Genomic DNA, 12,875 nt, shown 5'->3' on the forward strand with positions numbered 1-12,875 from the left:
GGTTTTTATCTTTTAATTTGTTAATGTTAACCTTAAATTATTTCTTAACATAAATTTCATTAGAATTTATTTTGTGGGACTATCACATTATAAAAAATTCAACTTACATTTAATCATTTAAAATAACAGATTTTAGTACAGTAATATTCTTAACAAAATTTTGTTTAGCAACTGTTTTGTCTGATTCTTTGTGACCCCATGGATTGTAGGCTTCCAGGCTCCTCTGCCCATGGAATTTTTCAGACAAGAATACTGGAGTGGGTAGACATTTCCTTCTCCAGGGGAGCTTCCCGAATCAAGGATTGAACCCATGTCTCATTCATTGAAGGCAGATTCTTTACCACTCTGCCACCTGGGAAGCCTCCTTAACAAAATTACAGTAAACTATTTTGTCAATATTTGAATCTTAATTGACATAGTTTTCTGCAAACTCATTTTTGTGGCGTGTTTCCCTAAATTTGAATAAATTTTTTTTTTACTTGTAAGTTTCAAATAATGTTTGAATATTCTAAATAGACTTTACACAGCCTTTTGAGAGCTCTACATTCTTATAGATTATAGTTTTTAAATAATATTTAAAGAAGTGTTACTTTACTTTTATTTAATGTTAAGTATGCTAGAACTGTCAACTACAAACTGGCACTTGCCTTCTACCTCTACAAGGATTAAATCATGTGCTGCTGTAACTGCTGATTTTCAACAGCCCCTGAAAGAAGTTTAGGGTGGAGAGCACAAATGAGGCACTTAGTACTCTGGGAAAAACCAGCAGAACAGGTCTTCAGAAAGTTAGATATTTTCTGGAGCTTATTTTATGAGACCAGTTCTTCTCCTCATCTCTAGAAAAGCACTAAAATCCTTCATGGTGATATCTGCTCCTCATGACTAGCAGTAACCTTCATGAGACAAGCAGAAACCTGCAAAAAAAATATGTGCTTAATTGCATGTAATTTCCCTTCACCAAAATCACATATATATTGACTTCCCTCCTACTTCTTTGGAACAATTTTTCAGAGCTATCTGAAATGCTGCCTCCAAAGCTATAGTTCTAATTTTGCCCCAATTAAAACTTGACTCACAACTCTCACATTGTACATTTTTTTTAAGTTGACAGAATGAATATACATTTGTAATATGAAAGAGACACCTTGACCATATAAATAATCTTACCTGATATTTGAGCATGTCCACATTATAATATGTAGCCTGGGGTTTTTGTTCCGACACTTTCTTTAGGTGAGTCATCAAATTTGGCATGTTTACCCAGAATTCCTTGGCATTGGCATCATTTTGGGTATTATCGCTATTTAATTGGGAAGAAAAACTGATTGAGTAGCATCTTGTGAAAAACACAAAACACAAAAAAAGTATCTTGGCAAATTATCATCTGATTTCTATCTCAATCTTTGAGAATTTATACAGACTATTATTAACAATAGTAGAGTTGCAGTCCTGAATGGTATGTTAATAAATACCCACGAAAGTGAAAGTGTTAGTCACTCAGTCGTGTGCGACTCTTTGCAACCCGTGGACTGTAGCTCACCAGACTCCTCAAGGAATTCTCCAGGCAAGAATACTGGAGTGGGTTGCCATTTCCTTTACCAGGGGATTCCAAGGGTCACACCCAGGTCTCCTGCATGCAGGCAGATTCTTTACCATCTGAGCTACCAGGCAAGCCCATAAATACCCATAGTGAGGCATTATTGTATTGCTGTAAATCCCAAGGAGTACCCAGTGATATTAACCAATCATAATGATAATGATTGGTTCAAAGAGTGAATAATAGTTGCTTCAAAGAGTGAATTATTTATTAACCCAAATTTAATAGCTCTAACACATCACCACTGTTTCCTCTAAATTAGTCAGTTAATGCAGTCAAGGAGTCATATACATTGATTTTCTTTTGAATTTACTTCAACAGTAGATTCTCAGAAATTACTGATTTAAATATTTGGCTATAAGTAAACACATTCTTTGTCTCCAGTTGAGGAGAAAAGTGTGTTACTAAAATTATCATGCTCCCTTTTTAATATTCACAGTAGTTCATCTAAGAGCATCTAAATCATACAAAGTCACCTCACTTACAAGACGATCTTGGAATTTAAATGATAATAACCACGGCAGTTATACTAGAGAGTGCAGTCTTGGTGAATTAAATGAGTTTTGTATCCCTAGGGGAGTTGATAGCTTCCCCTGATGTTTCTTGAAAATGCTTGCCTCAATGACAAAAGAATCAGGCAAGACTGTGAAAAGCATTTGCTTACTTCCTGCATAATGAGGAAATTGAGGGCCCAAGTGTCTAAGTAACTTACTGACATTTCACTTTCAGAATATCCTGTAGAATAAAATAACAGTAGCTAGAATTTTTTGAACATCTATTATGTGCTAGGCACTCTGTTATCTATGCTATAAACTCTTTCACTAATATCTACCCTGCAAAGAAAGAAGGATCTTCTTTTCTAAAGATGAGTGAATGTTATAAAAAGAGAAAATTAGAGGGTAAGAAAACAGAAGGGTGTGATAAAGACAAATCATAAATTTCTAAGATTCAGCCTCTGGAAGTCAAACATAATCAGAGCCTTAAAAATGATCCTGGTCCAGAGTGGTTGTAGGGCCCAAGTATCAGCAAGACCCTTATGGTTCTGTTGTGCCTGATACAGGCTGTTGAGGACAAAAAAAGTCCTATTACTCTGGACAGGTAGGGAGTAGATGGAAAAGACTCTTGGCCCCTTGTCTTTGCCCCTGGCCAAGTTAAGCTAAGGATGCGTATAAAGGCTGTCTAAACTGTTATCTAAAACATCCAAGTTATGCAGAGCTTCTTGAGGGGTAGCTATACACAGAGGCAGGAGACGAGAATAATAGAGGTTCACCAAAATTAAGTAATTTACTTAAGGTTGAATAGCTAAATAAGTAACAGGGTCAGGATTACAGCCCAGGTGAGTCTTACTGCACTATACCAAAGCAGATACGGAATTAATGTCCAGCAACATTTTATTTTATTAATGTTAATACACTATGGTTTTTTGAGTTGAACCAAAAAGAAGGCTGAGCACCAACGAATTGATGCTTCTGATCTGTGGTTCTGGAGAAGACTCTTGAGAGCCGGGTGGGCAACAAGGAGATATAACAGTCAGTCCTAAAGGAAATCAACCTTGAATATTCATTGGAAGGACTGGTGCTGAAGCTGAAGCTCCAACACTTTGGCCACCTGATGTGAAGAGCCAAATCATTGGAAAAGACCTAATGGAGGGCAAGAGAAGAAGGGGGTTTCAGAGGATGAAATGGTTGGATGGCATCACTGATTCAATGCACATGAGTTTGAGCAAACCCTGGGAGATAGTGAAGGACAGGGAAGCCTGGCGTGCTGCAGTCCACAGGATTGCAGAGTCAGGCACAGCTTAGTGACTGAACAACAACAACATTTTATTAAATTGTGCTAAGTAAATCTGAATAACTGAAAAATCTCAATTATATATTTAACAACACAATAAGCTGAGTCATATGCCTATGATAATTCCTCAGGCAAACTTGCTTTAACAAACAGTCAAGAAAGCTTTGGCAATCCAAAGCTTATACAAAGATGCAATTCTTGATTGCTCAAGAAGTCTTGAGAATTCTTTAGACTCGTAATTGGTTTAATAATCGTTCCTAGACATCCTTTGTAAACCAAATCATTTCATAAGGGAGAAGTAGAAGTAAATTTCAGTTTGGTCCCTGTCATAGGGATTGCAAACCCAAATGTCTCCAGGGACCAAGCTGGTAACCTAAATGTTACAGTAAAGATAATAGAGAGGATTAAGATGACAGATGAAAGGAGTCTTGAGCTGTATTTGAGAATAATGTTGGGTCCCATTGCCTTTTAAAAACTAGGTGTGGCAGTAGGGGTGGTGGAGCTTCATTGTATAGCAAAAACCAAAGAAGCTGTAGGACTAATGGGTTACCAATCATAGCTCTGGGCTTCCCTGGTGGTTTAGCTGTTAAGAGTGCCTGCAGTGCAGGAGATGCAGGAAATACAGGTTCAATCCCCGGGTGTGGAAGATTCCCTGGAGGAGGAAATGGCAACCCAATCCCGTATTCTTGCCTGGCGAATCCCATGGACAGAGGAGTCTAATGGACTACAATCCATGGGGTCTCAAAGAGTGGAATGTGACTGAGCACACATGTAGGCAATCACAGCCCTAACACAATCATCAAATACATTTAATAAAGTCCAAATTAATGAGAGTTTTTGTTTTGTTTAAAAAACAATTTAAGGGTCTATATAGTGTTTTGTCCAACGGGAATATTCTCAGACTGATATTTAATTCAATGCATAAGACTGAAGTATTAATATAAAACTCTGACTCACATATATATACCTAAGAATTTGATAACATATCTGCCTAAAAACACAACAAAAACTATAACTATCCCACCGGTGATATTTACAAACAAACTGGTGAAATAGTGGCACACAATTCCTAATTACCGATGGAGGAACCTAGAAAAATAAAATTAACTGACTCAATGTGCACATCAAAAAAACATAGGGAAACTGAAATTAAAAGTTCTTTATTTCCAATCTTGGCCATTTCATGTTTATCTTTCACTTCATAGGTGAGCATTTCATTTATATTTTTAAGCCTGGAATCAGGTTTACCAGTTAAACCATTGTAAAGACCAACGAGAAGGAGGTGATCTTAGTCATCATATGAAAGATCTATGACTGTTTTTCCATCACTGGAGTGAAAAAGTCTCATGCAACCAAGAAAGAGAGTGACTGTATTGGCCCTTAAATTCCAAATGACCTTAGCTATTTCTTCATAAATATCCAGCTTGATAAAATACTTTAAATTATAGTTGAATTGTTCATTCATTCAACAAGTACTATTCAAGTTCTTATTAGGGACAGTGGAAGGTACTGAGGATATGGTGGTGATCGAATAGATGTGTTCTCTTCCCTCATGTGTTTTACAGTCTAGTGGGGAAGGTGGATGAATGAACAAAGCAAACAGATATACAATTACTGGTTTTAGTAAGTGTGACGATGGAAAGAATAGGAATCTTGAGAGAGAATAACAAGGTTACACGATTTAGTTTGAGAGTGGGGAGGACAGTGGGATGGTCAGGCAAGGCTGAGTGGAGCTGAGATCTGAAGGATGAGTAGGAGTCTGGTGAAGAAGAGTGGAAATGCTACTGAAAGCAGAGTAAACAAGTGTACAAAACTTTGATGTGGGAAAGGACTCAGCCCGTTCCAAGATGGGCAGATATGGCTGCAGCTACAAGGATTCCGAACAGGATGGTGGGAGATGAGGATAGACAAACAGGCAAGAGTGGATGAATCAGGACCTTGAAGGTAATGGTACACTAGTTGTAATGTGAAGCCTCCAGAAGGTTACAAGGGAGGACAACCTGATTTACATCTAAAAAGCTGGCTATTGTGTATAGGAGTGGGGCAAGACTGGAGGCAGAGAGGGGAAGAGGAAAGCATTAGCTATGGTCCAAGGAAATGATAGTCATCATTTGGACAGAAGTCATGATAAAGGGAAAAAGTGGCCATTTTAAAGATAGAATTTTAGATGGAATATCAGGACTTGTTGATGGAAAAACTACCAAGAATGTTTCTCTTTGTCTCATCCATTGCCAATAATAAACATGTATAGTGAATCACTTTTAATAGCATGTATGTTGTATGTGTTGTGTGAACGTGGATAGATATGCACATATATGACAAAACATCATGTTCAGATTTAATAGGAAATGTGAAATGCATTTATATAAACAAATTTAGAAAAGCTTCTTTGATGCCACACAGGTAACGTTCCACCAAAACAATTACCATTACAGTGCAATGAAATTACATGTCTCACAAAGAGATTTTTAAGCTTATATGAAGAATAGCTTACAGTTCAGATATCATTTGATTTTTAAAAGATGCCAAAACAATGAATGGATTTTATTCCTTTTATTTTGCTCATTTCCCATCATCCTCATCTATTGTCTACCAGTGATAAGCAAAATAGACAATGAATAAATTTTATTATTCTAAATGTCTCTTTAGCCACTTGAGATGGTTGGCCATTAAAAAAATATATATGTGTATACATATGCATATATGTATACATAGATATACAGACACAGATATATACAGAGTTCTGGGATTCAACCTATAAACATATCTGAATAACAATAATTTCTCTACAGTGCTTCCCTCTTGCTAAGGTACATCTCTCATCTAAGAAAAACATGGTAAGACACCTACATCTTTAAAAAATTTGTGGAAAATATATTTACCAGCAGAGAAGTTGGGGATTTGGCAGGACGTGTTCTAACCTGCTGAAATTTATCACCCGAAAAGTCAGAGCAGCTGGCGATGGGTTGTTGGCAAAGTGTCTGGTGATCCCGGCAGGAAAAGACAACACCATTTCTCCAGTAATCTTCACGATACATCTGGCATGTCACAACACGTGAGAGGAAAGAGAGGAAACCCAGGTCAACATGCTGTGAATCAAAGCAGTTGTGAAAAGCAAAGATTTCTGTAATACTATGACATAGCAGAAGAGAGAAAAAGTAAACTCTTACAATTCACTCTGAATTACTAAGTCATTTATAAGGCTTGAGGACTCAAAGTTTCGTATTAACACTTACTCCAAAAGGTGGCGATTTTGTTGAAGGTATTTTTGCATTGTTAGAATAACAGGACAGCTTTTCTTTTCCCGTAGAAAAGTCTGTATGTTCACCTCACAAATAGAATAATTTATCCTGGTGGTTCTCTCTCTATTTGATTTCTGAATTGTTGGCAGTATATTTGAAGATATTAAACTACACAGCATTGTCACACTATTCACTGGGATTTATTTTAGCTTTCTGAGTAACATAATTGATGCCTTCAGTATGTTCTTTTATGGACTCAAGGGGTAAACTTTTTGCTTCCCACTTAATTAGATCTTCATTCCGTTAACTTGTCTATTTGGTTGAAACTATAAAATCAGTCACATACCTAAGTTAGTTCAGCTGGATGATAATTTGGAAGGAAGAATAATCCTTTTTTTTAAAGCTTTATTTAGCATCACTAATTACTAGAGAAATGCAAGCCAAAACTACAATGAGATATTTTTATCACACTGATCAGAATGGACATCATCAAAAAATCTATAAAGGCTGAGGAAGGTATGCAGAAAAGGGAACCCTTCTACACTGTTGGTGGGAATCTAAATTGGTACAACCATTATGGAGAACAGTAAGGAGGTTCCTTAAAAAACTAAATATAGAACTACCATATGATCCAGCAATCCCACTTCTGGGCTTATATTGGGATAAAACCATAATTCAAAAAGTACATGCACCCCAATGTTCACTGCAGCACTATTTACAACAGCCATAACAGGGAAGCAGCCTGAATGTCCATCAACACAGAAGTGAATAAAGAAGATGTGGTACATATATAATAGAATGGGATATTACTCAGCCATAAAAAGAATAAAATAATGCCATTTGCAGCAACACTAGATGGACCTAGAGATTTTCATACTGAGTGAAATAAGTCAGATAGAGAAAGGTAAATATCACATATCGCTTATACATGGAATCTAAAAAAAATATGACAAATGAACTTACTTATAGAACAGAAATAAAGTCACAGATGTAGAAAGCAAACTTATGGTTACCATGGGGTATTCAGGGGAGGGATAAATTGGGAGGTTGGGATTGACACAACAAAAATCTATGTAAGATAGATAATTAATAAGGACCTACTGTATAGCACAGGGAACTCTACTCAATACTCTGTAATGATCATATGGGAACAGAATCTAAAAGAGAGTAGATATGTATGTAGGCATAGCTGATTCACTTTACTGTATACCTGAAACTAACACGACATTGTAAATTAACTATAGTCGAATAAAAATTAAAATAAAAAGGGTCTTATTGAAATATAATTGATATACTACTGGCACTTATTTATAGTGTAAAGTTCCATAATTTTTGATATAATGTACATCTGTGAAACGATCACAGAATCAAGATAGTCAAGATTTCCAACATCCCTAGAAGTTTCATCTTGTGTTTTTGTTTTTCTCTCCTGTACTTTTCCATCCTTTCCGCCTTATCTCTTGGCAATTGCCAATATATTTTCTGACAGTACTCATTAGTGTGGACTGTCTAAAATTTTATATAAACAGAATCAAAAGGTGTGTGATTTTTTTGATCTGGCTTTTTCCACTTGGCATAATTATTTTGAGATTCATTCACATAGTGTGGCAATCAATAGTTCACGTCATGTCTTTTTATTGCTGGGTAGAATATGGATATACTATAGGCAATTAAAAAAAATTCATTTATTGAATAACATTTGAATTCTTTCCATTTTTTTTTTAGCCTATTACAAATAAATCTGTGATGAATATGTGTGTACAAGTCTGTCTCTGGGCACATGCTCTTATTTCTCTTGGATAAATATGAGTGAAATGATTCGATCACATGGTAGGTGTACCTTTAACTTTTTAAGAAACTGCCAAACTGTTTTCTGAAGTGGAAAACATAGCTGAGTATGAGAGTTTTAATTCCTTCACATCCTCACCAACACTTGGTAGCTCTGTCTTTTTAATTTTAGTTATTCTAATAGGTGAGTAATGGTATCTCATTGTTGTTTTAATCTGCATTTCCCTAATGGCTAAGGATGTTAGCATCTTTTCATGTGTTTCCTTGTGATTTATCTACTTGGATGAAGTGTCTCCTCAAACTTTCTGCCAAGTTTATAAACTGAGTTTTCTGTTCTCTTACTGAATTTTGAGAGTTTTTTGTACATTCTAGATACAAATATTTTTAACAGATACATGTTTTGCAAAGATTTTTTTCCCCAGTCTGGCTTGTTTTTCTTTGTCTTTAGAGTATTAGTAACTTTGAAGAAATTTTTGTTTTTCTTTCCCAAAGAGCAGAAATTTTAAATTCATCAATTTATTCTTTTATGGGTTTTAGTTAGTTTATTCTTTTGGAGTCTTATCTAAGAAATCATAGATAAACCTGAAAGTCACAAAAATTTCACCTATTTTATTCTAGAAATTTTTTATTTTTATTTTTACATTCAGTGTTATGATCTATTTTTAGTTAATTTTTGCATATTTTCTGCGAGGTATAGTCCGAGTTTATTTTTCAGTTGTGTGGATGAATATATCTAATCATCCTGCTACCATCTGTAGAATTTATCCACTTGGCAATTTTGTCAAAATTCAGTTGTCCACATATGTGTGTGTCTATTTCTAAATTCTCTGTTCTGTTCCATTGATCTATTTTGTCCATCTTTATACCAATACCACAACCAATATGTCTTGATACTGTAGATTTTAAATTGTTCTGAAATCAAGTAGCATTATTCTACCAATAATTTGTTCTTTTTCAAAAATGTTTTGCCTATTTTAGGTCCTTTGTGTTTCCACATGAAATTTAGGATCTCTGTGTCAATTTCTAAATAAAACGAATGGAGTTCCAATTCACCCTCTACTGCCTGCTTTTAGAAAATTAGTATCGGGCCCTTAAGGCATGTGTTTTTTCTTGGCCAACAGGCACTATGTTATATTTTGTCAGTAGAGGGCACTAGAGAGACATTGCAAAATGAAGCAATTTTTTTTTTTTTCTTCTCTACCTCCTTGCAGTGTGCTTGCTAGGCAGGCTCCTTGGAGGACTCACGGCTAATCTAGAGCTAGGCTCCCGCAGTGCAGGAGGGATGTGGTGCCCCAGGGTGTGGGTACCGCAACCCCAGTGACGCTGGCAGATTCTATAGCGTCTGGCTCCTGAGGTCCCTGTGGCTAGGCTGCCCCAGTGCCCAGATGGGGTCCGCTGCGCCAGACTCCTTCATGTGCATACTTTCTCCACTGCCAGCTTCTCTGGTACCCGCCAGCCGTTAGCTTCCTTGGGCACCCTCCTCAGCCAGTTTTGCAGTGTAACGTGCCTCAGTGAGACTTCTCCCATGAACAGCTGAGAGGGTGGTGGGCTCTCTCTATATCCATGGCCTGGATACTTCCCAGGAAGTCTGTCGGGGCAATCATAGGGCACGCTTCACCTCTCAGGGGTGACTGTCCTTTCCCTGAGGTCCATGTCTTGCAAATCATTGTTTCATATATTTTGTCCATTTAGAAGTGTTTTCAGGTAGAAGGGTCAATTGGTTACTCCATCTTGACCAGAAGCAGAAACCTCAAAATGATTATTCTTCTTTGGGCAATAATAAATATTTATAATGTGTGAACTTCTTTATGACTTTCAGATACATTTGGATAACTGACCCTTGCACTATTCCCTAGTGTACTTTCTGGGGAAACTGAGCTTGGTCAGTGAAAACTTGGCTCACACTTGAATATAGAAAACTCTATTTGTCCTATACTCACCTTGTGTGCGGTGTAACTGACTGATGAGACACAAATGGCTCAGGTGAGATGGTCCTTGGTACACATTCAAAATAGCTCACGTGAAGAACTGCTATAGCCTTGTATGCGCAAAGTTGGGTTTGGCTTAGAGGTGGAGGGGCAGGTACACTTTCTAAAGTTACCCTTTTCCCTCTCAGGTATTATCATCTCTAACTCTGAATTGCTCTAAATGAGAATTTTGGGGTCTGGAAGTTTGCCCCTCCCTCTCTCCCTGAGAATATTGCTGATCTCCCAGTTTGGTGTCAACTCTGCTGTCTTTCTTCTCTATGTGTTAGATTCATGAGCCTTGCTTGATTTACTGGTGATGAATTGGTACTAAGCCTGGAATTCCCCTTAAGCTGAGTCTACCCAATGTTTCCCAACATAGAAGACAAGAAAAATTTTATTTGGCAACTCTAGAAGAAGACAACAGCTAGCCAGAGCACTTTTAAAATTAGACTGTAGCATCTACCATCACTCAGTATATTGTTAGCAGCAGTGGCTCGAATGTTTTTTATTTGGTAAGGACTGTGCTCAATTTCTTTTCCAGGGTCTGGAAAATGAGCTCTACATGGTATCATGGTAGAGCATACAGTTTGTTTTTTGAAAGCAAGTCATCAAGAGGAGGGGGTGGTATTTATTAATTCAATGAACATTTATTGACTCATATATAAGTTGTTTGTTTGAGTGGGAAGGCAATTTAAAAATGAGCAAAACAGCCTCTGTCTTCAAAGGGCTTACGATGTTGGGTGGATGATGAGAGAAGTGGTCAGTATAAGCCAATATAAGAAGCACCCAGGCTCCTGACCCAAATTTTATTTCTGCACTTTATCTCAATTGTCACAGTCAGATCTTTGATGATTTATTAATCCATTCAATGTCTAAATCAATTTGAAATTTTCTATATATAATTAATATTTCCAACCTATACTCACTCATTAAAGGAAAGTCTTTGTTCAACAGTAATGACTGTCCTCATCAGTGAGTGATGTGGGTATATTTCATGTGAGTTTAAATCATGGAAATCTGAAACACTGCAGTAAGGAAATATTAACACATGTACTTTATGAAGTAAATGTGAAATCATATGAATCCCCACAAATTTGTCTAGAATGACAAAATTTCAAGGTCAACTGGTCAAGTGACTCATGAATTGAGTTGTCCCTTTTGCCACAGGCAGCGTTATGATAGTTGGTCAACAGAAATGCTGGCCAATTTTGGTCAGGAAACGTGTGGATTTAATTTATGTGAGGTCATCAGAAATGCATCCCTTACATAAAATGTGACTTCTACTGCTTTGATAACTAAACCCATGGGTTTCTTTTCACACATACAGACTTCTGTACATAGGCTACTTCCCTTCTTTTATTTATCATCCCTTTTCACTGACTTTGGCACTAGGCAAAAACTCCTTTTCATATTTCAAGACTCAGTTCAAAGGCAGATCTTTCCAGAGCCTTCCTTAATATCCTTTCCATTCAGCCCTCTTTAGATTTTCCTTTCTTTAGGTTCCTTGGACAAATGGACAGATTAAAAAAAACTATTTTGTAGTTTCTTGCACATTATTTTATCTACTACTGTGAAGGCAAGTACTGTGTCTTAGGTTCTAGGAAGGCAAATTTGCAAAACATAGAACCCAGTGCAGAGTAGGAACTCAATAAAATGTTTAAAAAATAAATTCATACATTTCCCAATTATATATCAGCTGCCTAATCAATGAACCAGACTTTATGAATGCATGTATAGAATGGGCAGTGAGAAATGGGAAAAACATGACCTTGAGCAAACTTCCCATTTAAGCAAGGAGACAGACACTTGAATATGTAATAGAAATATGGTGATAAGAGAAAGATAGAATACAACTGAGTAACCAAAGGTTTTCCTGGGAATTAGAGAATTAGTTCCTACCATCAGGGTTGTTCAAATAGGAGCTAATAACAGGAGATGTGTTTCCCCCAGGTGGCAGCAAAGTCAAGGAGTTCTCTGCTTATGAGCTACTGAGAAAGTTTCAGATATCATACCTGTTACAAGGTGTTCTGAATACTCAGAAAGAGTGTAACCATATTTGAATAGATTATATGTCACAATATAAAATAAAGTAGTATATGTCTCATCTCAATGTGTGGTCTGAAAACAAATGGGAACACCTTTGACACAGGATGAGAGAGAACCACAGGCCAAGCAAAACCACATGCTTTTTCTGTATCATTTCTCCATGTGGTGCTGTGTTTGGCTTTAATCTCTACCCCCCCTCACCCCATGGTCAAACTTATAACTTGAGCTGTTTCCTTGAAAGTGAATGACAAAGTGACAGCAATTAGAATGATTCACTTCTTATTCATCACAGGAGGTGAAATTAAATTTAGAAGAATGTCACTTCATAATCTGTTCATAAGTTTCAGATCTACTAATTTCAGTGAAATATACTAAATCTCCCATGTACCAACATATAGTATATGCCGCAACTACTTTATAACAATATAATCAAAAAAAGACTCA

At 36.7% G+C, this 12,875-nt stretch overlaps 1 protein-coding gene across 12 annotated transcripts in view; it reads right to left on the reverse strand.

The window, feature by feature from the left end:
* Nucleotides 1-12,875, reverse strand: part of SGIP1 (SH3GL interacting endocytic adaptor 1) — a 230,723-nt gene that overhangs the window by 20,737 nt on the left and 197,111 nt on the right. For all 12 annotated transcript variants that reach the window (XM_065911342.1, XM_065911406.1, XM_065911402.1 and 9 more), the window contains 2 exons: nucleotides 6,271-6,426; nucleotides 1,168-1,300 (listed from right to left, as the gene is read on the reverse strand). In XM_065911342.1, coding sequence (XP_065767414.1) covers nucleotides 1,168-1,300; nucleotides 6,271-6,426 — 289 coding nt within the window. The remainder of the gene's footprint in view (nucleotides 1-1,167; nucleotides 1,301-6,270; nucleotides 6,427-12,875) is intronic.

This window comes from Muntiacus reevesi, chromosome 1 (genome assembly GCF_963930625.1).
Source record: "Muntiacus reevesi chromosome 1, mMunRee1.1, whole genome shotgun sequence".
NCBI classification, from domain to species: Eukaryota; Metazoa; Chordata; class Mammalia; order Artiodactyla; family Cervidae; genus Muntiacus; species Muntiacus reevesi.